The sequence below is a fragment of the Taudactylus pleione genome, unplaced genomic scaffold, assembly GCF_031769625.1.
Source record: "Taudactylus pleione unplaced genomic scaffold, aTauple2 ptg001716l, whole genome shotgun sequence".
Lineage (NCBI taxonomy): Eukaryota > Metazoa > Chordata > Amphibia > Anura > Myobatrachidae > Taudactylus > Taudactylus pleione.
The window spans coordinates 438,917-465,798 of NW_028286113.1; the positions used below are offsets into that span (position 1 = coordinate 438,917).

Genomic DNA, 26,882 nt, shown 5'->3' on the forward strand with positions numbered 1-26,882 from the left:
CGTAGAACCTATAATCCAAATGCATTGCACCATACTTCTATACCTCCCTATACAATTCTAAAAGGAATCTCTGGATGAGCGTTTTTTTAACCCCTTATATTACTAATAATACATATAAAACAGGATTTGGGCACCTAGTTCTATAGAAAGCATCCATAAGAAATAGTTTCATTAAGACCCCTCGGATGATAGCTCCCAAACGAGCTATCCATCTAGTCATTTTAATGAGCGATTACCACCCCTCAACGTAGGAATTATATGATCTGTCATCCTGTTATGGAGACGGTTTAAAGGGTGCTTCATTTCAACCGGTTGCTCACTTGTTCCGGAAGCTAGGGCATTCCCAATAGCAGAGTGATGTGCGGACATACGCTCTTTACATTCCCAATAACAGAGTGATGTGCGGACATACGCTCTAAACTTTTGCTCTGTCTTTCCGGGTTCGACAGATTTCTAATCACTGTGTATCATTTGCATAGATGCTGTTACTATGGTGATGGGATTCACAGAGCTGACGTCCAGCATCTGGGTGAACAGCGCGATGACGTCACCAGGTGGCGACTACGGGCGGGTGGGTAGTCTCGTCCCGGGAAGCAGGCGTGGTACACGAGGGGTGAGTAACTCTGTATATAAGTATGTTTATGGTTTATTGTAATTTGTAACCTAAAGACAGTTTGATTACTGCCGCACCTTTGGCTACTTGTATCTGAAACTTGTGAGGGCACCGACAACAGTCTGGATTCATTATTGGGAGTGCCGGATATATATATATATATATATATATATATATATATATATATATTAGGGATGTGCAGGCTCGGATAGGTTCGAGTTTGCACGTGGAGTTCGTATTTTTCCCTCCAAAAAAACGGAACTCAGAAAGAGGCAAAACGTCATCTTGCACGGACGAACATCATCATTCCTGGACTTTTGACCAGGAATGATGATGTTCGTCCATGCAAGATGACGTTTTGCCTCTTTCTGAGTTCCGTTTTTTTGGAGGGAAAAATCCGAACTCCACGTGCAAACTCGAACCTATCCGAGCCTGCACATCCCTAATATATATATATACACATACATGCATGCATGCATGCATACACACACACACACACACACCACAGACTGAGTCTCCCATATCCAAAATGCTTGGGACCAGGGGTATTTTGGATATTGGAATATTTGCATTCCATAATGAGATATCTTGGGAATGGGACCCAAATATACACACAGAATGCATTTATGTATTATATACACACAGCCTGCAGGTCATTTTATACAATATTTTCAATAATTTTATGACTCAAACAAAGTTTGTGTACATCCATGAAATTCGTATACACCTTATACACAGAGCCTGAAGGTAATATTATACTTTATTTTTAATAATTTTGTGCCTTAAACAAAGTTTGCGTACATTGAACCATCAGAAAGCAAAGGTTTCACCATCTCAGTCATGCTAAAATAATTCCGTATTTGAGAATATTTGGATATGGGAGACAACCTGTATACATACACATAAAATGACACTAATTATGGAGCAACATTATTTTAAAATGTATATATTTGCGTGTGTGTATGTATGTATGTATGTATGTATGTGTGTGTGTGTGTATATATATATAAATAAATGTGTGTGTGTGTGTATATTTCAAATGACATGTTGTGTTGACAGTGCTTTAGAATGTGGGTCAACTACAAAACCTGGGAGGGTTTTCATTTTTCTTAAATGCTCACTGGCGATGTTGTGTATCCTGTAAATAAATGGCAGCACTGCTTGTGACATTTATACTCAACCTAACAATGGTTCAGCACAGGGGTCCCCAAACTCCATCCCCAAGGCACCCTAACAGTACAGGCTTTAAGAAAATCCATGATTGTGCACAGATGGTATAATAAAACTGATTGAAGTCCTAAATAAATCAACTGCGCTTAAGCATGGATATCCTTAAAACCTGGACCATTAGGGTGCCTTAAGGACCAGGTCTGGGAACCTCTGGTTTACCAGAAAGAGTCTCATTATGTTTTACCTACGAGTCAAGAGACAACTACAGGATTTTATTATTCATTTGTTAGATTTGGTTTCAAAATGATTTTCTATCTTTTGATGACAAACAGAAAACTACCACGTATTCCTACCTGCTGCTTGCTAAAGGCTAGGCGGTATGGACAGGTACTCATCCCGAAATATGGCCAAATTCTAAGCTCGTTCCATTAGTTTCCCCCCTTGCCCAGAGGAAACCTGTCTCACTTGTGCCTGAAAACATATCTAATAATGGGTTCTACACATGAGAACGCTCTTCTACAACACAGCAGGGATGGGCCATTTATTCCAGTAACCCTCAGGATGCAGTAACTCCTACTGGCCGCAATCCATAAATCATGACTTACGGCCAATGCACATTACAAAGCAGATACAATAAAAACACCACTGAGGGGGACTATATTTTCACTTTCTTCTCAATCAGGCTCACACAGATCTGGATAAGGTCTGGTTCACCCTGAAATCGATTCATCGAAGATCATTATAGGTTGCTAAAGGGGCCTGTGAATGTTATTGACACATTAGCTATATCCAGTGGTTACAAAGTTATACAGAGGTTTTCTCAAACACGGATTATGAAAATGATTGCAGTGCCTTCAGTACCATTTCATACATGGTGACTATACCATCCACCCAGCATTACATAGATATATTAAATCATATAAAGCACCAAGACTAGTCTAGGGCTTTCCGGTGAGGAGATACCTAGGTGGGTTCTACTCAGGACATGAAATAGGAAGTGTCTCTTGAATGGGAATGTCGGGTACATTGATTTGTATGTATGAAGGCTGCTAAAATAGTTGGAGAAATGTTTGTTTAGGTGAAAGATGATTTTTTAATTTCATTTTCTGACAATGATTAACAATCGCCACAATGTGAAATACCGAGACCTTATACGGCTTTACCCATTGTCCAAGGTCTCCCCCTGTTCCTGGAACGTTGGGGAGATGTTCGGTCCTTGTGGAATTCAACACACTAAACTATATGGTCACACATCAACCTCATACCACTACACTGCATTTCCTTACGGATTGCCACGTGGAATACAGCTACCTAATACTTATTAGTCTACAGTACGTTTGACAACACTCATGCATAACACAAAATCATTTCAAGTTTCTATTTCCTATATTGCTAGATATACCGACTAAAATAAAGAAGTTGCTGTAAGCACTTCTGATGTCATGGTGGTGGCCTTCAAGACATTCTGAGGACTCATCAAGTGCTTCCGCGAGTGTTCATTTGTTCTATCCTAAAAATGTCCACTCAGATGGGGCTTTCTTCGTACATGTTCCACGTCAGGAGTAATAAAAGAAAATGCTTGCCTATTTACAACGTTACTCATTCAGAGTAAGGAGAGGTTCCTTCAGCTGCGTGGATCCGGTGATGGCGGACTAGGTGGGACTTATAGGTGAAGTGCTTTCCACACTCAGAGCAGAGAAAAGGCTTTTCCCCGGTGTGAATTCTTTTGTGTATCATGAGATAGGTGTGTCGGCTGAAACACTTGCCGCATTCTGGGCACGTGAACGGCTTCTCGCCTGTGTGAATCCTCTGATGTCTGAGAAGATCAGATTTTTTGCTGAAACATTTGCCACACTCAGAGCAAGCGAACGGTCTACCACCGGTGTGAGTCCGCCCGTGCGCTGCCAGGGCTGTCCGCTGACTGAAACACTTCCCACATTCAGAGCAAATGAAGGGCTTCTCCCCAGTGTGAACCCTCTGATGTATCCCTAGATATGTATGTCGGCTGAAGCACTTCCCACATTCCGAACAGGCGAAGGGCTTCTCGCCGGTGTGAATTCTCTGATGCCGCACGAGATCGGACTTTGTGATGAAGCATTTCCCACACTCGGTGCACACAAAGTGTTTCTCTTCCGTATGGATTCTTACATGTTTTCTCAGTTCATATTTCAAAACAAAACTTTTCCCGCATTCGGAACACGGGTACGGCTTGACGCCAGTGTGAGAAGTCATGTGCTTATTGAGATCTCTTTTCTGGGCAAAACATTTCCCGCATTCTGTGCAAGAAAAGGGCTTCTCGCCTGTGTGGATCCTACGGTGAGAAATAAGGGTGGAGTACTGGGTGAAACTTTTGCCGCATTCGGAACAGGAAAAGGTCTTCTCACCAGTGTGAACTCGCCGATGGATGACGAGATGTGAATGGCGGCTAAAACATTTTCCGCACTCAGAGCAAACAAACGGTTTCTCTCCCGTGTGAATCTTCTCATGTCTGACGACGTCGGATTTCTTGCGGAAACATTTGCCGCATTCGGAACATGAAAAGGGCTTCTCCCCTGTGTGGATTCTCAGGTGCCGGATAAGCTGGGTTTCCCGCGTAAAGATTTTCCCACACTCAGAGCAGGTAAATGCTTTCTCCGCCGTGTGAATTCTCTGGTGTCTAAGAAGATGCGAGTCCCGGCTAAAACATTTACCGCATTCGGGACAGGTAAACGGCTTCTCCCCGGTGTGAATTTTCTCGTGCCTAATAACATCTGATTTTTTACTAAAACATTTTCCACACTCGTAGCATAAAAAGGGCTTCTCCCCCGTGTGAATTCTCTCGTGTCTGGCTAAATCGGATTTACTGCTAAAAATTTTCCCGCACACGGAGCAGGTAAATGTTTTCCCCCGCAAGTGGCTGCGCTTGTGCCTAGCCAGCTCAAGGGGCGTATTAAAACACTTTGCGCACTGAGGGCATGGATACTCTTTAGCGCCTGGGTATGAGTAATCTGGATCGCTGTCAGTCGTGGGTTTATAGTAGTCAGTGTCTGTGAGATTGTCTTCATCGCATGAGAGCGACTCCTCCTTAATGATAACGGGGATATAGTCAGTAGGGGTATGCACTTCCGTATCGGAAAGAGTCTCTTCTTCGTACGAATCAGATTCCTCCTTCATGTAAGACGTATATTGTGTGGGCTTAGGCAGAGCGTATCGGAGAGGGTCACATGCAGCGGACTCAGCATGCGTGGGAGATACATGGTGCTTATGGTCTTTGGGTGTATACATTTCGGTGACAATCACATTACCTTCTTCACACGATTCCTCCTTAATCTGAATAGCTGTATACTGTGCGTCATCATCGGGTGCAGCGTTGGCCAGACGGCCTCTCTGACAGGAGACGGTTTCCTGATTAACGTGAGCAGGTGGAGGCCGTGGATGATCTGTGAGGGTGACTGCGAGCTTTCCTTCTCCACGAGACACTGAACCCTCATCGTTTTGTTCTGGCAAATAACTCTCTGTGTCCTTTGTATCGTCTTCTTCACACGAGACCCATTCCTCCTTAATCTGAGGAAGTGTGAGCTGTGTGGGCGAGCCTGGGATACATTTCATGTGTGAAACTGGTTCTGCGATTAGGTTTCGGGCACGTCTTCCTTGGTTACATTTAATAACGCTTGGTTCTTCCTTTTTATAGTCCTCTGATGAAATTCGGTTGTTACATCTCGCGGTGTTTCTCTCCGAAGCCCAATCTGTCCAGAGAACAAGAAAACACTGATTAGAGGGACTAACAGAAGACAAATACAACAGGCTGACACCACTAAGGTAGCAATACGAGAAAGTCTATATATAGGTCTTATAGGTAAGACATAGAACAATACACAGACTATTACACCGCTTATAGCCAATGGCCAACAATGACCTGGAAGAGACAAATTTGCAAATATGTAATTTTTGTAAAAACCAAAATGAAACTGGCCTAGAGAGTGTTTGCTGTGTGTTTTTACTGAGCTTGCTGGCGGCTACACTAAGATAAGCAGTATACACAATAATATTATCAACATTTATTTACAGGGCGTCACAAGGTGATACAGACACAATTACATAAACACAATGATAATACCAAAGACAGCGAAAGGGTAGAAGCAGCGAAGATTAGGATTCATTAAGGCTTGCAGGACCAAGAATGATGGGTCCATGGCTCGGACTTGCTTTCCCAGCACATTCCACAGACCCTTAATCTAATTGAGATCTGGGGAAATTGGAGGCCTAGTCAACACCCTGAACTCTTTGTCATGTTCCTCAAACCATTCCTGAATGTCCTACCTAAAGATGGTAAAGGACCCCACCTTATGCCCTAGTTATAGGCCTATTTCACTACTAAACATTGACTTGAAGCTTTTCGCAAAACTCCTAGCCAACCGGTTGAGGACTCTTTAACTAAAATTGATTCATGATGACCAGGTTGGTGTTGTCTTGGGTCGTGAGGCTAGAGATAACACCACCAAAGTTATCAATTTAATACACCAAGCATCTCTCTCTTCTTCTCAGTCCATTATTTTATCGACCGATGCAGAAAAAGCTTTCGACAGGGTTCACTGGGAGTTTATGTCAGGTCTTTTGCGCCATTTGGGTTTGGGACCTGCTTGTTTACAGAGAATTCTAGCTTTATATGACACCCCTACAGCAAAAATCAAGGTAAACGGGTCTCTTTCTGATTCATTTGCTATATCAAACGGCACGAGGCAGGGGTGCCCACTCTCCCCACTTTTATTTGTTCTATGTATGGAGGCTCTGGCGAGGGCCATTCGATTAAATACGAATATCTCAGGTATCCAATTAGGTGGTCAGGAATATAAATTAGCCCTTTTCGCTGATGATCTTTTAGCATTGATTACTAATCCGACTACCTCCCTCCCAAACCTTATACTAGAATTTCAGAGATTTGGCAGGCTTTCCAACTTTAAAATTAATCACTCTAAATCTGTAGCTATGAGCTTGAACGCACCTCCATCCTTGGTAAATTTTTTGAAACAATCCTTCTCTTTTGTCTGGCACCCTACTAGACTTAAATATTTGGGAGTATATCTGACTAAAGATTTATCTCAATTGTTCTCGAATAATTTCACACCATTATTACAAACTATACGTAATGATTTCACTAAATGGCGTAACTTACGTTTGTCCTGGATTGGCAGGATTAACGTGGTGAAAATGAATTCCCTCCCAAAGATTCTATACTTAATGCAAACCCTTCCAATTCACATTCCTCCATCATGGTTTATTGATATGGAATGTAGTATTCGTAGATTTGTCTGGAATAACTCCACACCACGTTTTAAACATTCTATCCTATACCGACGTAAACAAGATGGTGGCTTACAGCTTCCCCACATCGCTAGTTATTACCATGCTAATATGCTTAATCGAGATCTGGAATGGACTCGGGCTAAGGTTCCAGACAATGGATTAGGTTGGAGGAAAGTAGCCTGGCTCAGGCTATAGAAATAGTTCCTTGGCTTCCTAAGCTCCCAACTGGTAAACACCCCACTATAACACCCACATTACGTTGTTTGAAGAAACTTCCTTCCTTCCTGGGCAACTCTGATTTCTCTCCGGAACACTCCTCACGGTCCTTTCAAAGTTGGTTAATTGAGGGCCATTTTAGATTAGGTAAGTTGGTTGGTTCGTCAGGGGTGCGTCCATTTGTAGAGCTCCAAGAATAGTGGAACTTACCCAAGTCTGATTTCTGGAAATACCTTCAGGTACGACATTTTATTTCCACCTCATGTAAGCTTTCTGATCTTAATAGATATCCCACTTTATTTGAATCCTTATGTTCAGCTTCTCAAACGCCGTCTCATACTCTATCTACATTATATTCACTAATTATTGCTACTCTGTTCGAATTACCCCCGGTATTTACTAAAGTTTAGGAAAAAGAATTCCATGACAAAGTTCAAGACATTGATTGGGAGTTAGTATTTAATAACACTTTTGCCAGTTCCTCCTACATAGCTACTCTTGAAACTCTTTATAAAGTTATATCACGCTGGTATAGATATCCCGTAATTTTAAATAAAATGTTTCCACAGGTAACAAAAACCTGTTGGAGATGTAACTCTGCTCTGGGTAGCATGCTCCATATATGGTGGGACTGTCCCTCTCTAATCCCATTTTGGTTAAATGTGTTTGAGTGTTCTAAATTAATACTTGGAGGAGAAGTCCCTAGAGACCCGGGTTTCTGACTTTTAAATATAACCTCATCTTCCACGGCTTCCTACAAAAATTCTTTATTGAGGCATTTAAACAATGCGGCTAAAGCTGTCATACCTGTTTTGTGGAAATCTACCTCCCCTCCCTCCATCAAAGACTGGTTTAAGAGAATAGATTATTACAGGGATATGGAGGATATTATATATTTTTCTAACGATAATCTTACCGACTCTACAGATGTCTGGCTTCCCTGGCTGTTGTTCAAAAATTCCGCACAATACTCCAAGTTTAATGGGCCGCATAATGTTTCTGTATCTGTTTTTTCATGACTTCAGGTTTGTTTTTCCCTTTTTTTTTTTTAAGGAGGCAATTAAGTATTGTATATTTGCGCTCTCTCTGAAGATGTGTTGGAGTAACCCCATTTAGAATGTGTTCTCTTTTGTTCAATCTGCTAAATCCCCCTTTTCCCTCAGACTTTCCTTCCCCGATTTTCCTTCCTTTTTTCTGGTCAAAATTTTCTTTTATTTTTCTTACTCTGGTTTTCTTATTGATTTATTGTATAGTAATATTGAGGGTTTTTTTTTTTATATTAGATTATGAATCGATTTGTATTATTCGGAATGGAATAATTTACTGTTATTAACTGTATCCACTCCATTTCTTTTCTGTATTTTACTTGGATATGTTTGGTCCTCTTTCAAAAAAAACAGATTGTGTAAAAAAAAAATTCCTGAACAAGGTTTGCAGTGAGGCAGGACACAGTATCCTGCTGAATGAGGCCACCGCCATCAGGAAATTCCGTTGTCATGATGGGGTGCACTTGGTCTGCAACAATGTTTAGGTAAGTGGTACGTGTCAACATGTCGGGACCCAAGGTTTCCCAGCAGAACATTGCCCAGAGCATCACACTGCCTCTGCCGGCTGCCTTCTTCCTTTAGAGCATCCTGGTTCATTCTCTTCCCAAGGTAAATGACACACACTCACCAGCTGTCCACAAGATGTAAAAGAAAACGCGATTTCATCAGACCGGGCCACCTTCTGCCATTGCTCCATGGTCCAGTTCTAAAGCTCACAAGTCCAACAGCGGTGGATTGTGGTCAACATAGGCACTCTGACCAAGCTGTGATGCTCTGTGTGTTCTGACCTCTGGGATCCGGTCAAAATCCCGACCGTTATAATGCCGGAATCTCAACACCTGTCAAAATCCCAGGGACAGCATCCTGATGGTAAGTACTGAGGTTAGGGGGGGGAGGGCTGGGTTTAGGCACTAGGGATTCTGACTGCCGGGATCCCATACCTATCCCTGACATCTTTCTATCAGAGCCAGAATTAACGTTCTCAGCAAATTGTGCTACAGTAACTCTTTTGTGGGATAGGACCAGCTGGGCTAGCCTTCCCTCCCCACGTGCATCAATGAGCCTGGGACACCCATGACCCCGTCGCCAGTTTCTGGTTGTCCTATCTTGGACCAGTTTTGGTAGGCACTAACCATTGTATACAGGGAACACCCCCCACAAGACCGGACGTTTTGTATATGCTCTAACCCAGTCATCTAGCCACCACAATTTGGACCTTGTCAAAGTCGCTCAGATCCTTACGCTTGACCAACAAATCAACTTCAAGAAAAGAGTGTTAACTTTCTGACAATATGTCCCTCATCTTATAAGGAGCCATTGTAATGTTATTCACTTCACCAGTCAGTGATTTTTATGTTATAACTGAAAGGTATATGTCCACTATTGTCAGGGATAGTGCTAGGAGGAGGGCCTACAGTGTAACAAGAAGGGTGAACTAAAAGAAAGGGTAGACGGAGGTCAGAGAAACTGAGTAGAGAGCTACGAGGACTGACACAAATGTATAAAGAATGGAGTCTTGAGGTTGGCGGAAGGTGCGGAGGTAGGAAAAAAAACTTATGGGGCAAAGTAGTGAGTTCCAGGTTAGGTGGCAGCACAGATCCTGGACGTGGGAGTGGAGGAGGCGATATTTGCGTGAGGCAGCGTTCTATAGAGGAGCAGAGAGGCTGGGAGTGTGTGGCCAGAAATCAGATCGGAGACTGAGGAAGACGTGAATGATTGAGGGCTGAATTCTGTGGCGGTTGTGGAGCAGTTTGCAGAGGGGAGAAGGCGACAAAGAGTAAAGCAAATAAGCTAAATGAAACCCGCGACAGCATTCATGATAGATTTCAGTGTGAAAAGACGAGTGAGGGGAGGGGAGCAGATGGCAGTTGTCTAGGCCGAAGCCAGGACTAAGTAAGCTGCAGTTGTGATGATAGAAATATAATCAGAGGGTAAGCTGAATTAATAGCGAGGAGGAGGATAAATGGGACAGAGCAGAATGAGAGTGTATACTAAGTGCAGGTAGAGTAAGCAAAACCACACCAGTGATGGTTTGTAGTCTACGGATTGATGGTAACACCTAGATGGAGGGTATAGGAGAATATGGCGCCAGTTACAGGCAAAGTGACAAAATGCCAACAGAAGCAGAAGATAAAATGCATTTAGTAGTACAACAGTAGTGGCAATAGGAATCCGGGGCAGCCACAGTAGAGGAGAATGCCATGAACAGATATCGAATAGTCCGAAGGACACAGCTAAGTTCATCAGCCGTCCAGTCACTGTGGGGAAAGATCCAGCTACATCCGATACCAGATGTAGGAAGACCAAAGCCATGGATGAGGAGAGGCAAGCTATGGTAGAGACCAGAAGGATGTGGATGATGGTCAGAGAAGTCCAAGATCCGGCAATCCTGGTACAGACAGACTGGACTGACCAATGCCTGTATACCCCATCTCTGCTTATTGTCTGCTGCCTGAACTGACCAATGCCTGTATACCCCATCTCTGCTTATTGTCTGCTGCCTGACCTGACCAATGCCTGTATACCCCACCTCTGCTTATTGTCTGCTGCCTGACCTGACCAATGCCTGTATACCCCATCTCTGCTTATTTGCTGCCTGACCTGACCAATGCCTGTATACCCCATCTCTTATTGTCTGCTGCCTGACCTGACCAATGCCTCTATACCCAACCTCTGCTTATTGTCTGCTGCCTGACCTGACCAATGCCTGTATACCCCATCTCTGCTTATTGTCTGCTGCCTGACCTGACCAATGCCTCTATACCCAACCTCTGCTTATTGTCTGCTGCCTGACCTGGCCAATGCCTGTATACCCCATCTCTGCTTATTGTCTGCTGCCTGACCTGACCAATGCCTGTATACCCCATCTCTGCTTATTGTCTGCTACCTGAACTGACCAATGCCTGTATACCCAACCTCTGCTTATTGTCTGCTGCCTGACCTGACCAATGCCTGTATACCCCATCTCTGCTTATTGTCTGCTGCCTGACCAATGCCTGTATACCCCACCTCTGCTTATTGTCTGCTGTCTGACCTGACCAATGCCTGTATACCCCATCTCTGTTTGTCTGCTGTCTGGCCTGACCAATGGCTGTATACCCCATCTCTGCTTATTGTCTGCTGCCTGACCTGACCAATGCCCGTATACCCCATCTCTGCTTATTGTCTGCTGCCTGAACTGACCAAAGCCTGTACACCCCATCTCTGCTTATTGTCTGCTGCCTGACCTGACCATTGCCTGTATACCCCATCTCTGCTTATTGTCTGCTGCCTGACCTATGCCTGTATACCCCATCTCTGCTTATTGTCTGCTGCCTGAACTGACCAAAGCCTGTACACCCCATCTCTGCTTATTGTCTGCTGCCTGAACTGACCAATGCCTGTATACCCCATCTCTGCTTATTGTCTGCTGCCTGAACTGACCAATGCCTGTATTCCCCATCTCGGCTTATTGTCTGCTGCCTGAACTGACCAATGCCTGTATTCCCCATCTCTGCTTATTGTCTGCTGCCTGAACTGACCAATGCCTGTATTCCCCATCTCTGCTTATTGTCTGCTGTCTGACCTGACCAATGCCTGTATACCCCATCTCTGCTTATTGTCTGCTGCCTGACCTGACCAATGCCTGTATACCCCATCTCTGCTTATTGTCTGCTGCCTGACCTGACCAATGCCTGTATACCCCATCTCTGCTTATTGTCTGCTGCCTGACCTGACCAATACCTGTATACCCCAATCTCTGCTTATTGTCTGCTGCCTGACCTGACCAATGCCTGTATACCCCAATCTCTGCTTATTGTCTGCTGCCTGACCTGACCAATGCCTGTATACCCCAATCTCTGCTTATTGTCTGCTGCCTGACCTGACCAATGCCTGTATACCCCATCTCTGCTTATTGTCTGTTGTCTGACCTGACCAATGCCTGTATACCCCATCTCTGTTTGTCTGCTGTCTGGCCTGACCAATGGCTGTATACCCCATCTTTGCTTATTGTCTGCTGCCTGACCTGACCAATGCCCGTATACCCCATCTCTGCTTATTGTCTGCTGCCTGAACTGACCAATGCCTGTATACCCCACCTCTGCTTATTGTCTGCTGCCTGAACTGACCACTGCCAGCGTACCTCTACCTTGCTCATTCTATTCCACCTGGATTACCTCCTGCTGTGACACCTGATTCTGTTATTCCTGGCTTTGCATGCTGGTTATCATTGATACTGAATCCTGCATATAATCTGGTGCCCCGTTGTGGTACAATCAGTTTAGTCATCTGGTGTTTTATGGTTTCTGTGATTATTCCCGGCACCTCGGATACTTTGTGGAACCTTATAAATAAAACTATATCCTGATCCTAGTAGTAATTTATCAAGTGATGTTTCACTAACTCCAGTTTTAGTCCTGGGGACAAGCAAGTACTGGAGAAGACAGGTGTTCTATGTGAATGACAGATGCTATAGGTGAAGGTCACAAGAGGTGTGGGCAGTTTTGCGGTATGATGTACATGGAGACTTGCTTATGAGGTTCTAGTCCTGTTTGGTAACCCTTGTTGTACTCCATGTTATCAGGAACATGCTGATCAAGACTGTGTACATGGGAAGAAGCCCAGCATGGCAGGAGGATTGTGTGCCCAGATTTACAGTTCCATGCATGGTTGAATTGGACAATTTTTCTGTAATCTTGTTATTATATCAGTTGGGTTTCCTGTTTTTTCGAGTTGGAACACCGGCCGACCAACCACTCTTCAGAAACAGACAGAATTCTTTCAGTTTTCAAAATGGTGAGCTTTGTTGGACCACTTCTATTATACTTACACATTATACATTTTCAAGTGCAATTTAAAATAAAAAATAGGTTTATGAAAACCTGTGCCTATAGATTCTGTTTGTTTTTCGTTGCTGTTTTTGAAAGGAAGATTAATGCCAAACGTATTTCTACTAAATATCAGAATGAACAATACTTACGTTAGCTTTAAGTTCACTTTGTAATTTTTTTTAATATAAAAAAAAAATCCTTTTGGTTTTTTAGTAGTCTTTGGTACATTTTCTTTACTGGGGGATTCAATTCTCCTGGAAGTGCGATGCCCAGCAGCACACATATCTGACCATTTACAGTAGTGCCAACATCGGGAATAGAATCCCCCCCCCCGTGGCAGTAGGTATAAACAACCTAATGGTATTTTCTGACAAATTCTGTTGGTAAAATGACTGATGTTGATGTAGGAAATTGACCAGTTCCAAAATCTGTTCAGCACAGTAGTGGGGAAAGCTTCCGCAGCGAGGGGATTACTACTTACCGGAATAAGCAGCTTTTGCTTTTGAAAATCTAATGTTTAAAAATGTGTCTATAAAGTAAAGAAATGAAGCTTTAAAAAAAAAAAAAAATTTCCTTTTTCTAGACATATTTAAGATGAGAGTTAAAGATTTCTTATGAAAAATAAAATAAATGACAAATAAAATATCTGTCATTTATAACAAGTCCTGAAAGATGTTTTTGTGTTTGCAGTAAAAAAAAAAAAATAAAAAAATAAATTTTTCACAGAAAATTTTCTACATTGCTGGGGAGGGTAGAAAGTGGAGGTAAATGGTCTTTAAACTGTAGGCAAATTAACTCCATATTTTTTTTTTTTTTTTAAATTACCTCCAGTTTAGAATAAATAAGTGGCGATTACCTGGAGTTAAAAGTAATACAGAACTCTTCCCAATAGCTTATTAAGATGTCCCTAAAGTATAAATCAGGATTAGTGCATGGGACTAGAGGGGAATAAGCTCTTTCATCTGATACTTATGTTCACTTTTATAGTAAGATAGGAGAGGAAGGCGCTTACCAAGTGACCTGGTCAGGCGGTGGCCTTTTATGTACCGATCCTCAGGTTCTTCTGAAGGCTCCATTTTCTGGATGAGAGGAAAGAACACAGGTAAGACACATGGACCTTATCCCGCAAGGATACGTATTAGTATCAGAGTAGTCTCATGCCCTAGGATTATTATTAGCATCTTTTATTTATATAGTGCCGCAAAGTGTCTGTAGTGCTGAACTGGGAAACTAACAATACATCCAAACAGTACGGGTCGGGAATCAATCAATGTCTACACAGCTGGGTGACATAACAACAACAGCAGTCAAAGAGTCAGTGCCCTGGGAGGGTGAACAGAAAAGACCAAAGGGCGGAGGGCCCTGCCCTGAGAGTTTACCAATGAGATGACTGTAGTGAGTCTCTCTGACGTAAGAGGTGTTTGTATAAGCAGGTCTGTATAAATACGGAATTAGGGCAAAACTTACTAAGCGGCGTGTTCTAAACCCCAGCGGCTTGGTGGTGGTTTGGCTGCGGTTTTGCTATCCACAGATTTAGTAAGGACAAAACCGCCGTCAAAACACATTGTAGAACAGAATAGAACAGAGCTAAAATTACTAAGCGGATGTTTTGGTGTCATTTAGAAACCGCCAGGATTTACAACCCGCCGCTTAGTGGTGTTACTGTATAATGTCCTATTCCCAGCAGTCACCTCTCCAGTCATCACCCAGACACATCACCTGGTGTTACTGTATAATGTCCTATTCCCAGCAGTCACCTCTCCAGTCATCACCCAGACACATCCCCTGGTGTTACTGTATAATATCCCATTCCCAGCAGTCACCTCTCCAGTCATCACCCAAACACATCCCCTGATGTTACTGTATAATGTCCCATTCCCAGCAGTCACCTCTCCAGTCATCACCCAGACACATCCCCCGGTGTTACTGTATAATGTCCCCTTTCCAGCAGTCACCTCTCCGGTCATCACCCAGACACATCCCCCGGTGTTACTGTATAATGTCCCATTCCCAGCAGTCACCTCTCTAGTCAAACCCCCCAGAAACATCCCCCGGTGTTACTGTATAATGTCCTATTCCCAGCAATCACCTCTCACCTTTGAAGAAGGACCAACTATTGAAGCTAAATTGCCAACAGTCACATTAGGGTTTTGTTTTGTATTATTGTCTTTCTAGGTCACCACAATGGACCTGTGTCTTTTTCAATCTTAGGATTAAATATATATCATGTTCACTCCCCAGTCAAGTCCCTGTTTTATTATTATTGTCACTGTGACTGAATGCCACTAATGACTAATTAGGTCCATGTCTTACAAATACAGGTAAGAGTGATATCAACAAGGAGACTGTCAGAATTTGTCAAAGGCAAAATGGGGGCAAAAACTCACAAAGGGGATATCCCAAACTATTCTGTTATGAGGGAGATGGTAACCCCTCAAAATCATCTGCAAACCCTTCTAAAACTTTTCTTGCATGAGTCAACATGCACTATAACTTTTTGTAGGTACCAATGTTGCTGCCATTAACTACAACTGTCCAAGGTTTCCAGTCCCAAGTAGGCCTCACAGGTTGCAGATAGATCACACTGATAGCGCCAGTTTGTCAGCCTCCTACCTAACCTTCAACAAAATATGTGAAAAAAAGGAAAGGGGAAAAAACATAACCTGGATGGGTAGTCCGGATGGTCACCATGAAAATATCGGGGGACTTTTATTAGTTTCAAAAGCCAGATTTTCCCAATTAATCAGAGAATGCTCAAAGACCTTTACAAAAGACCAAGATGATGGACCGAGTTTGGTGCTTTTACCACCGGTCACTTGATTATGGTCCAAATAGGAACAAGAACTGTAAAAATAAGCATTACAAAGAACTTGCGTTGGCTGCCAACGACTAGGCCTTAAGCTTCAGGATATGATGTCCACAATCTGTACCTACTGTGGCAAGCATATCTCTAACCAGTTGAGTGTGTAAATGACACCAACCTAGAATAAGGCAAGCCCACCTACTAGCTCGCACTGGAAGCACATTCTTCTCTGGTAGAATATATTCCTGCCATAACCAGCACGAGTCTGCAGCAGGAACAAATACACCATCTGTTCAAAGAATCGCACCTTCATAAGTAAGGTGAAGCCAAGCAAGTTTTTAGCAGATTCCAAGGCTGCCTCCTTAGTACCGAATAGTAGACTTGGGAATACCCAAGAAACTTCCTCTGAGAAACATCCGTTGTGATCAAACTATTGCTCCTCAGCACAGGCTTTCACCTCTTTTTGTAAGGAAGTGGAGTTAGATACCTTTCTAAACGGATATCCAAACGGGATGACATCTAATGCAGAAAAGCTACAACCCGGGCCATCTACAGCACTGAGCTAGGCAAGAATATGGCTGTGCGACGGTGACTGAGGATGTATCCATTCCAAAGTCCATCAGCTCTGCCGGACACAATTCAAAAACTCCAGTCGAAGAGCTTGCCTGCCGGGCAGAATAAATATATATATATATACACACACACACAGATATAATATATATATATATATATATATATATATATATACACACACACACACACACATATATATATACATATATATATATATATACACACACACATACATACAGATATAATATATATATTATTACTGTTCCATGTGTGTGTGTATAATATATACACACACACACATATATATATATATAGATAAAGATATATATACACACACACACACACACACACAGGTATATGTATCAATAGATATCGCAGAGCCTCTGATTAGGGATGGCAACCGACCATCGTTGGTTTGCAAACCATCGATGGTCTGACTGAAAACAAGTGGTTTGCCATTAATGGTGGCCATCAATGTTGCACCATCGATGGCAAACATCAATCGATGTTTAGGAAACATCGGCAGTTGTGGTCTACACAGATCTCGACCAATCGCTAAGCAATTGATGGCTTCTAGCGATGATTGAACCATCGATGGTACAGCTGTCAATGGTCATCACTACAGTATAACATAAAAATTGCTATTTTATGGTATACGGTGTTTTAAAAAAAAAAATAATTTTCAAATATAATAGTGATGGATACGTTTAAAATTATGTTCTTTATCTAATTCAATCATAAAAAGTTTGGAGCGTTTTTTGGAAAAATAATTTGTCAGTTAAGTGGTTAAAGGAATATCTACATAGGTGTCTAGAGGCCCATTTCCAGAAACCATCACTCCAGTGTCCTAATGATACATTGTGTTTGCTAAGCACGTTAGAAGACTAATGGCTGATTAGAAAACCCTTAAAAACCCCTGTGCAATTATGTTAGCACAGCTGAAAACGGGTTTGCTCATTAGAGAAGCTATAAAACTGTCTTTCCTTTGAGCTAGTTGAGTATCTGGAGCATCACATATGTGGGTTCGATTATACTCTCCAAATGGCCAGAAAAAGAGAACTTTCATGTGAAACTCGACAGTCTGTTCTTGTTCTTAGAAATGAAGGCTATTCCATGCAAGAAATTGCCAAGAAACTGAACATTTCCTACAATGGTGTGTACTACTCCCTTCAGAGAACAGCACAAACAGGCTCTAACCAGAGTAGAAAGAGAAGTGGGAGGCCCCGGTGCCCAACTGTGCAAGAAGATAAGTACATTAGAGTCTCTAGTTTGAGAAATAGACGCCTCACAAGTCCTCAACTGGCAGCATCATTAAATGGTACCCGCAAAACGCCAGTGTCAACGTCTACAGTGAAGAGGCGACTCCGGGATGCTGGCCTTCTAGGCAGAGTGGCCAAGAAAAAGCCATATCTGAGACTGGCCAATAACAGGAAAAGATTAATATGGGCAAAAGAACACAGACATTGGACAGAGGAAGATTGGAAAAAGTGTTATGGACAGACGAATCGAAGTTTGAGGTGTTTGGATCACACAGAACATTTGTGAGACGCAGAACAAGAGAAAAATGCTGGAAGAGTCCCTGACGCCATCTGTCAAGCATGGTGGAGGTAATGTGATGGTCTGGGGCTGCTTTGGTGCTGGTAAAGTGGGAGATTTGTACAAGGTAAAAGGGATTGTGAATAAGGATGGCTATCACTCCATTTTGCAACGCCATGTCATACCCTGTGGGCAACGCTTGATTGGAGCCAATTTCCACCTCCAACACGACAATGACCCAAAGCACACCTCCAAATTATACAAGAACTATTTAGGGAAGAAGCAGGCAGCCGGTATTCTGTCTGTAATGGAGTGGCCAGCGCAGTCACCAGATCTCATCCCCATTGAGCTGTTGTGGGAGCAGCTTGACCGTATGGTACGCAAGAAGTGCCCATCAAGCCAATCCAACTTGTGGGAGGTGCTTCAGGAAGCGTGGGGTGGGAGGTGCTTCAGGAAGCGTGGGGTGGGAGGTGCTTCAGGAAGCGTGGGGTGGGAGGTGCTTCAGGAAGCGTGGGGTGGGAGGTGCTTCAGGAAGCGTGGGGCGACATTTCTTCAGATTACCTCAACAAAGTAACAGCTAGGTGCCGAAGGTCTGTAATGCTGTAATTGCTGCAGAAGGAGCATTATGTGACGAAAGCAAAGTTTGAAGGACAAAATTATTATTTCAAATAAAAATCATTATTGTCAATGTCTTCACTATATGATCTATTCATTGTGCAAATCATATTGATAAATAAGTCAGTTTTCATGTAAAACACAAAATTGTCTAGCAAACTTTTGAATGGCAGTATATATATTATATATGGGACCTTCAAAGCAGTAGATATTTTTCTGTACCCTTCCCCAGATTTATGCCTCGAGACAATCCTGTCTTGGAGGTCTACAGACAATTCCTTGGACTTCATGCTTGGTCTGTGCTCTGACATGCACTGTCACGTGTGGGACCGTATATAGGCCCTGATTCAGAGCCGGGCGGTCTGACAGAGCGCTCGCTCTGAATCAGGGCCGGGCTATTTCTGTTTTAGAACGGCCTCCTGGCCGCTCGCATAGCTGTGGGTGACCACCCATAGCTATAGCGAGCGGCCAAGAAGATGGTCGCGATGGTCAAGACCATTGTGACCATCGGGCTTGCGACGAGACCCTTGTGGTAGGGTCTTGTGGCCGCAAGCCCCAGAGAGATTTCGGCTCTAACAGAGCCGAAATCTCTCACACTGACATCACTCAGTGGGGCCGCCCCCAAACGGAGGCATTCACATGGGAACGCCTCCGTTTGGGCAGCCACTCCCCCAGCCTGCCCACCAAAGGGGGCGTGCTGTCACTCAACATCAACAGCATGCCCCCTTTGGTGCGAGACACGGAGCGAAGGCTTGCCCGTCGCTATCCGGGTCTCGCGCATGCGCATGACGGAGCAGGCTCCGTCGTGCGCATGCGCTCTGGGCCACCATCAACCCGGGTCTGAATCAGGCCCATAGACAGGTGTATGCCTTTCAAAATCATGTCCAATCAACTGATTTTACCACAGGTGGACTCCAATTAAGCTGTAGGAACATCTCAAGGATGATCAGTGGAAACAAGATGCACCTGAGCTCAATTTTGAGCTTCATGGCAAAGGCTGTGAATACTTATGTACATGAGATTTCTTAAGGTGCATACACACACAATTTTTTGAACGATTATCGATAACGATACCGTTTATCGTTCAATCGTTGAAAAAAACGTTCACTTTCTGAATTAAACCGATGAACGAGTATCGTTTATGCGCGTTCACGTTTGTAGTTTAGTCAGACTGACCAACTGAGCGATCTTCCTTCATTAAGGGAATATGCAAAAATCGTTTGTAGTTCAAAAAAATCGTTCATTACACTTTTAAAAAATCTGATAATCTGACAGAAAATCGTTCAGAAAATCGTTGGTAACAAAATCGTTGTGTGTGTGTGTGCAGCTTAAGGGCCGTATTCAATTTCAGCCGAACCGCGTTAAGTTAATGTGGCCCGGACTTAACGCCGACTTTGCCTGTTTTGCAGGCGTTAAAGTATCGCAGGCGTCCAGGCTTTTCTCCGTATTCAATTTGAAAGTTGCGTGTAAACGGCACCTGGCGATACTGTAACAAGCGGAAAGTACTGTCAGATTTGGGGAAATCAGCCTGTCGCCCCCCATATGATGCTCTGACATGGGGGTTCCCTATGGTACCCCCCGATTTGGCTTGCTGAAGGTATTTGGTGTTTTAAATGGGCTCAAAAGCTGCTAAATAGCGTTTTCTATACCTGATGCTGAAAAGTATTCAGGAGTATTTTTTCCAGAAAATAACTTATCCCAGCAAATTTGGGGGTACATGAAAATGGGGGTCAGGATATTTAAAGTTGAAAAAGTGAATTTGAAAAAAATCGTGAAAAATCCACCTGCCGCAAACACCAGTAAAAAAAAAAAACACTTGGGGACCCCCCAGAGTCTAGTTCGCTAGTTTTTAAGTTTGTACCCCAACTTTTTTTTGCCTGCCCCTTTTTCAAAGTCAATTTTTGGGGTGTCCTTAAGTTTTTTTTGACGCAGATTACCTTTGGGGTACCGTGTGAACGTTTCAAGGGGGTTCCCCAAACGTTGCACCCTAAAACCCCAATTCTACACTTTTTTCCGCCAGCCATTCATAGGCGATACATTACCGCCTATTACATCGCATTGACTCCGCCTAGGCAGAAAGTCTTTCAAATTGAACACGGGGTAAAACCAAAACAGGCGATAATGACGTCGGCGGCGGTAACTTAACGCGGATCCGGACTTAACGCTTCAAATTGAATACGAGCCTGAGTGGTTTTTTTTGTTAAATTTGCAAACATCTTAAAAAAAACTTTTTACACTGGGTCATTATGGGGTGTTGGGTGTAGAATTTTGAGGACAAAACTTTAATTTATTCCATTTTGGAATAAGGCTGTAACATAACAAAATGTGACGCGCTATGAACACTTTCCAGGTGCTATATATATATATATATATATATATAGCCAAACAAACGGTGGCTCTCCGGATTGGCTGATCACTAGTGCCAGTGGCGATAGCTGCCCTAATTGCCGATCGATGGTGAGCCATGCCAATTCTACGGGTACATTCTGCCTTCCCTATATACATTTTGGAGCGTGGACAGGTAATTGCGTAGATGGTATACGTACTTGTGCAGGTTACATGGTACCGTATATTATATGTAACACCTGTAACCCTATCTGTAAGTAGCTACAAGTAGTGCAATTAGAACATCTAAAGAAACCCAACTTAGGGTGCCCATAAAGGTACCTCTCATGGTTGTGCCTGTGTGATGTCATTCTGCGCTAAGGTTCTTGTCTCTACGGTAACAGGACATCAAAGAGAAATGATTGCATGGTAGTAACGCCTCGTCAGTACTGATGATTGGCCAGAAGGATTTAGCTAGATGATTGATGGTAGTACTCGTGCGGTAACAATTATTAACCCGGATGTGCCTATTAGATATAGCATCGATGGTGGCAGAACAACCACCTAATACATTGTCTGAGGGAACAGCCAAAGCTTTATGTTTAGCTCGTTCTACCACTTGTGCCAGATCTAGGGGGGGGGGGGAGAAAGAAAGCCCAAGAGTAATATAATATGTATATAATATACAGTAGATACAGGACAAACTCCTTCAGTGATATTAAATATAATACAGATACAGGACAGACCCCTCAGTGATATCATATATATAATATAGGTATATAACATACAGGACAGACCCCTCAGTGATATCATATATATAATACAGGTATATAATATACAAGACAAACTCCTTCAGTGATATTATATATAATACAGGTATATAATATACAGGACAAACTCCTTCAGTGATATTATATATATAATACAGGTATATAACATACAGGACAGATCCCTCAGTGATATCATATATATAATACAGGTATATGATATACAAGACAAACTCCTTCAGTGATATCATATATATAATATAGGTATATAAGACACAGGACAGATCCCGCAGTGATATCATATATATAATACAGATACAGGACAGACCCCTCAGTGATATCATGTCTATTATATAGGTATATAATACACAGGACAGATCCCTCAGTGATATCATATATATAATACAGGTATATAATATACAGGACAGACCCCTCAGTGATATCATATATATAATACAGGTATATAATATAAAAGACACATTCCTTCAGTGATATTATATATAATACAGGTATATAATATACAGGACAAATTCCTTCAGTGATATTATATATATAATACAGATACAGGACAGACCCCTCAGTGATATCATATATATAATATACAGGACAAACTCCTTCAGTGATATATATAATACAGATACAGGACAGACCCTCAGTGATATCATATCTATAATATAGGTATATAAGACACAGGACAGATCCCTCAGTGATATCATATATATAATACAGATACAGGACAGACCCCTCAGTGATATCATATCTATAATATAGGTATATAATACACAGGACAGATCCCTCAGTGATATCATATATATAATACAGGTATATAATATACAGGACAGACCCCTCAGTGATATCATATATATAATACAGGTATATAATATACAAGACAAACTCCTTCAGTGATATTATATATAATACAGGTATATAATATACAGGACAAACTCCTTCAGTGATATTATATATATAATACAGATACAGGACAGACCCCTCAGTGATATCATATATATAATATACAGGACAAACTCCTTCAGTGATATATATAATACAGATACAGGACAGACCCTCAGTGATATCATATCTATAATATAAGTATATAAGACACAGGACAGATCCCTCAGTGATATCATATATATAATATAGGTATATAATACACAGGACAGACCCCACAGTGATATCATATATATAATATAGGTATATAATATACAGGACAGACCCCTCAGTGATATCATATATAAAATATAGGTATATAATACACAGGACAGATCCCTCAGTGATATCATATAGGTATAAGGACAGACCCCTCAGTGATATCATATATATAATATAGGTATATAATATACAGGACAGACCCCTCAGTGATATCATATCTATAATATAGGTATATAAGACACAGGACAGATCCCTCAGTGATATCATATATATAATATAGGTATATAATATACAGGACAGACCCCTCAGTGATATCATATATATAATATAGGTATATAACATACAGGACAGATCCCTCAGTGATATATATAATACAGATACAGGACAGACCCTCAGTGATATCATGTCTATAATATAGGTATATAATACACAGGACAGATCCCTCAGTGATATCATGTCTATAATATAGGTATATAATATACAGGACAGACCCCTCAGTGATATCATATATATAATATAGGTATATAATACACAGGACAGACCCCACAGTGATATCATATATATATATAATATAGGTATATAACATACAGGACAGATCCCTCAGTGATATCATATATATAATACAGATACAGGACGGACCCCTCAGTGATATCATATATATAATATAGGTATATAATATACAGGACAGACCCCTCAGTGATATCATGTATATAATACAGGTATATGATATACAAGACAAACTCCTTCAGTGATATCATATATATAATACAGGTATATGATATACAAGACAAACTCCTTCAGTGATATCATATATATAATATAGGTATATAATATACAGGACAGACCCCTCAGTGATATCATATATATAATATAGGTATATAATACACAGGACAGACCCCTCAGTGATATATATATATAATACAGGTATATAACATACAGGACAGACCCCTCAGTGATATCATATATATAATATAGGTATATAACATACAGGACAGACCCCTCAGTGATATCATATATATAATATAGGTATATAACATACAGGACAGATCCCTCAGTGATATCATATATATAATACAGATACAGGACAGACCCCTCAGTGATATCATATATATAATATAGGTATATAATACACAGGACAGATCCCTCAGTGATATCATATATATAATACAGGTATATAACATACAGGACAGACCCCTCAGTGATATCATATATATAATATAGGTATATAATATACAGGACTGACCCCTCAGTGATATCATATAGGTATAAGGACAGACCCCTCAGTGATATCATATATATAATACAGGTATATAATATACAGGACAGACCCCTCAGTGATATCATATATATAATACAGGTATATAATATACAGGACAGGCCCCTCAGTGATATCATATATATAATACAGGTATATAATACACAGGACAGACCCCTCAGTGATATCATATATATATAATACAGGTATATAATATACAGGACAGACCCCTCAGTGATATCATATATATATATAATACAGGTATATAATATACAGGACAGACCCCTCAGTGATATCATATATATATAATACAGGTATATAATATACAGGACAGATCCCTCAGTGATATATATATATAATACAGGTATATTATATACAGGACAGACCCCTCAGTGATATCATATATATAATACAGGTATATAATACACAGGACAGACCCCTCAGTGATATCATATATATATAATATAGGTATATAATATACAGGACAGACCCCTCAGTGATATCATATATATATAATACAGGTATATAATACACAGGACAGACCCCTCAGTGATATCATATATATATAATACAGGTATATAATATACAGGACAGACCCCTCAGTGATATCATATATATATAATATAGGTATATAATATACAGGACAGACCCCTCAGTGATATCATATATATATATATAATATAGGTATATAATATACAGGACAGACCCCTCAGTGATATCATATATATAATATAGGTATATAATACACAGGACAGACCCCTCAGTGATATCATATATATAATATAGGTATATAATATACAGGACAGACCCCTCAGTGATATCATATATATAATATAGGTATATAATATACAGGACAGACCCCTCAGTGATATCATATATACAATACAGGTATTTAATATACAGGACAGACCCCTCAGTGATATCATATATATATATAATATAGGTATATAATATACAGGACAGACCCCTCAGTGATATCATATATATAATATAGGTATATAATATACAGGACAGACCCCTCAGTGATATCATATATATAATATAGGTATATAATATACAGGACAGACCCCTAAGTGATATCATATATATAATATAGGTATATAATATACAGGACAGACCCCTAAGTGATATCATATATATAATATAGGTATATAATATACAGGACAGACCCCTCAGTGACATTATATAGGTATAAGGACAGACCCCATACACAGATAGATGAGGACGGGGCCGCAGTCTCTCCCTCTTCGGCTCCAGAACAGCCATTCAGGAACCCGGAAGTACTTACTGTACTTCCCCTCTGTCACTTCCTGTTTGCGTTCCACCGCACTTCCGGGTTCTCTGCTGTCACGTGACGTCTATGGGAATCTCTCTGTCACATCGGGATAACAGTGACTGTGGCCGGTGCTGCCCCCTCGTGGTTCATGGCGGCCGCGGCCCTGAGGGGTTACCCCAGTATAACCCGGGTCCTCCTCTACCCTCCCAGTAATACCCGGGTCCTCCTCTACCCGCCCAGTATAACCCGCGTCCTCCTCTACCCTCCCAGTATAACCCGCGTCCCGATCTACCCGCCCAGTATAACCCGCGTACCCCTCTACCCTCCCAGTATAACCCGCGTCCTCCTCTACCCTCCCAGTATAACCCGCGTCCCCCTCTACCCGCCCAGTATAACCCGCGTCCCCCTCTTCCCTCCCAGTATAACCTGCGTCCTCCTCTACCCTCCCAGTATAACCCGCGTCCCGATCTACCCGCCCAGTATAACCCGCGTCCCCCTCTTCCCTCCCAGTATAACCCGCGTCCTCCTCTACCCTCCCAGTATAACCCGCGTCCCCCTCTACCCGCCCAGTATAACCCGCGTCCCGATCTACCCGCCCAGTATAACCTGGGTCCTCCTCTACCCTCCCAGCATAACCCGCGTCCCCCTCTACCCGCCCAGCATAACCCGCGTCCTCCTCTACCCTCCCAATATAACCCGCGTCCCGATCTACCCGCCCAGTATAACCCGGGTCCCCCTCTACCCACCCAGTATAACCCGCGTCCTCCTCTACCCTCCCAATATAACCCGCGTCCCGATCTACCCGCCCAGTATAACCCGCGCCCCCCTCTTCCCTCCCAGTATAACCCGCGTCCCCCCTCTACCCTCCCAGTATAACCCGCGTCCCCCTCTTCCCTCCCAGTATAACCCGCGTCCCCCTCTACCCTCCCAGTAATACCGGGTCCTCCTCTACCCTCCCAGTATAACCCGCGTCCTCCTCTACCCTCCCAGTATAACCCGCGTCCCCCTCTACCCGCCCAGTATAACCCGCGTCCCCCTCTTCCCTCCCAGTATAACCCGCGTCCTCCTCTACCCTCCCAGTATAACCCGCGTCCTGATCTACCCGCCCAGTATAACCCGGGTCCTCCTCTACCCTCCCAGCATAACCCGCATCCCCCTCTACCCGCCCAGCATAACCCGCGTCCTCCTCTACCCTCCCAATATAACCCGCATCCCGATCTACCCGCCCAGTATAACCCGCGTCCCCCTCTTCCCTCCCAGTATAACCTGCGTCCTCCTCTACCCTCCCAGTATAACCCGCGTCCCGATCTACCCGCCCAGTATAACCCGCGTCCCCCTCTTCCCTCCCAGTATAACCCGCGTCCTCCTCTACCCTCCCAGTATAACCCGCGTCCCCCTCTACCCGCCCAGTATAACCCGCGTCCCGATCTACCCGCCCAGT

At 42.5% G+C, this 26,882-nt stretch overlaps 1 protein-coding gene across 2 annotated transcripts; it reads right to left on the reverse strand.

Moving 5' to 3' along the window:
- Positions 1-1,049: 1,049 nt before the first annotated feature.
- LOC148439548 (uncharacterized) lies at positions 1,050-25,454 on the reverse strand. Of its 2 annotated transcripts, none has more exons than XM_088464602.1 (3): positions 25,369-25,454; positions 14,152-14,218; positions 1,050-5,508 (listed from the first exon to the last, which is right to left on the reverse strand). In XM_088464602.1, the coding sequence occupies exons 1-3, from the start codon at positions 25,429-25,431 to the stop codon at positions 3,383-3,385; spliced, it is 2,256 nt and encodes a 751-aa protein (XP_088320728.1). In that variant the 5' UTR covers positions 25,432-25,454; the 3' UTR covers positions 1,050-3,382. The 2 variants fall into 2 exon arrangements, with proteins under 2 accessions (XP_088320728.1, XP_088320729.1); XM_088464603.1 differs by having other exon boundaries at positions 25,376-25,452.
- Between the last annotated feature and the right edge of the window lie 1,428 nt (positions 25,455-26,882).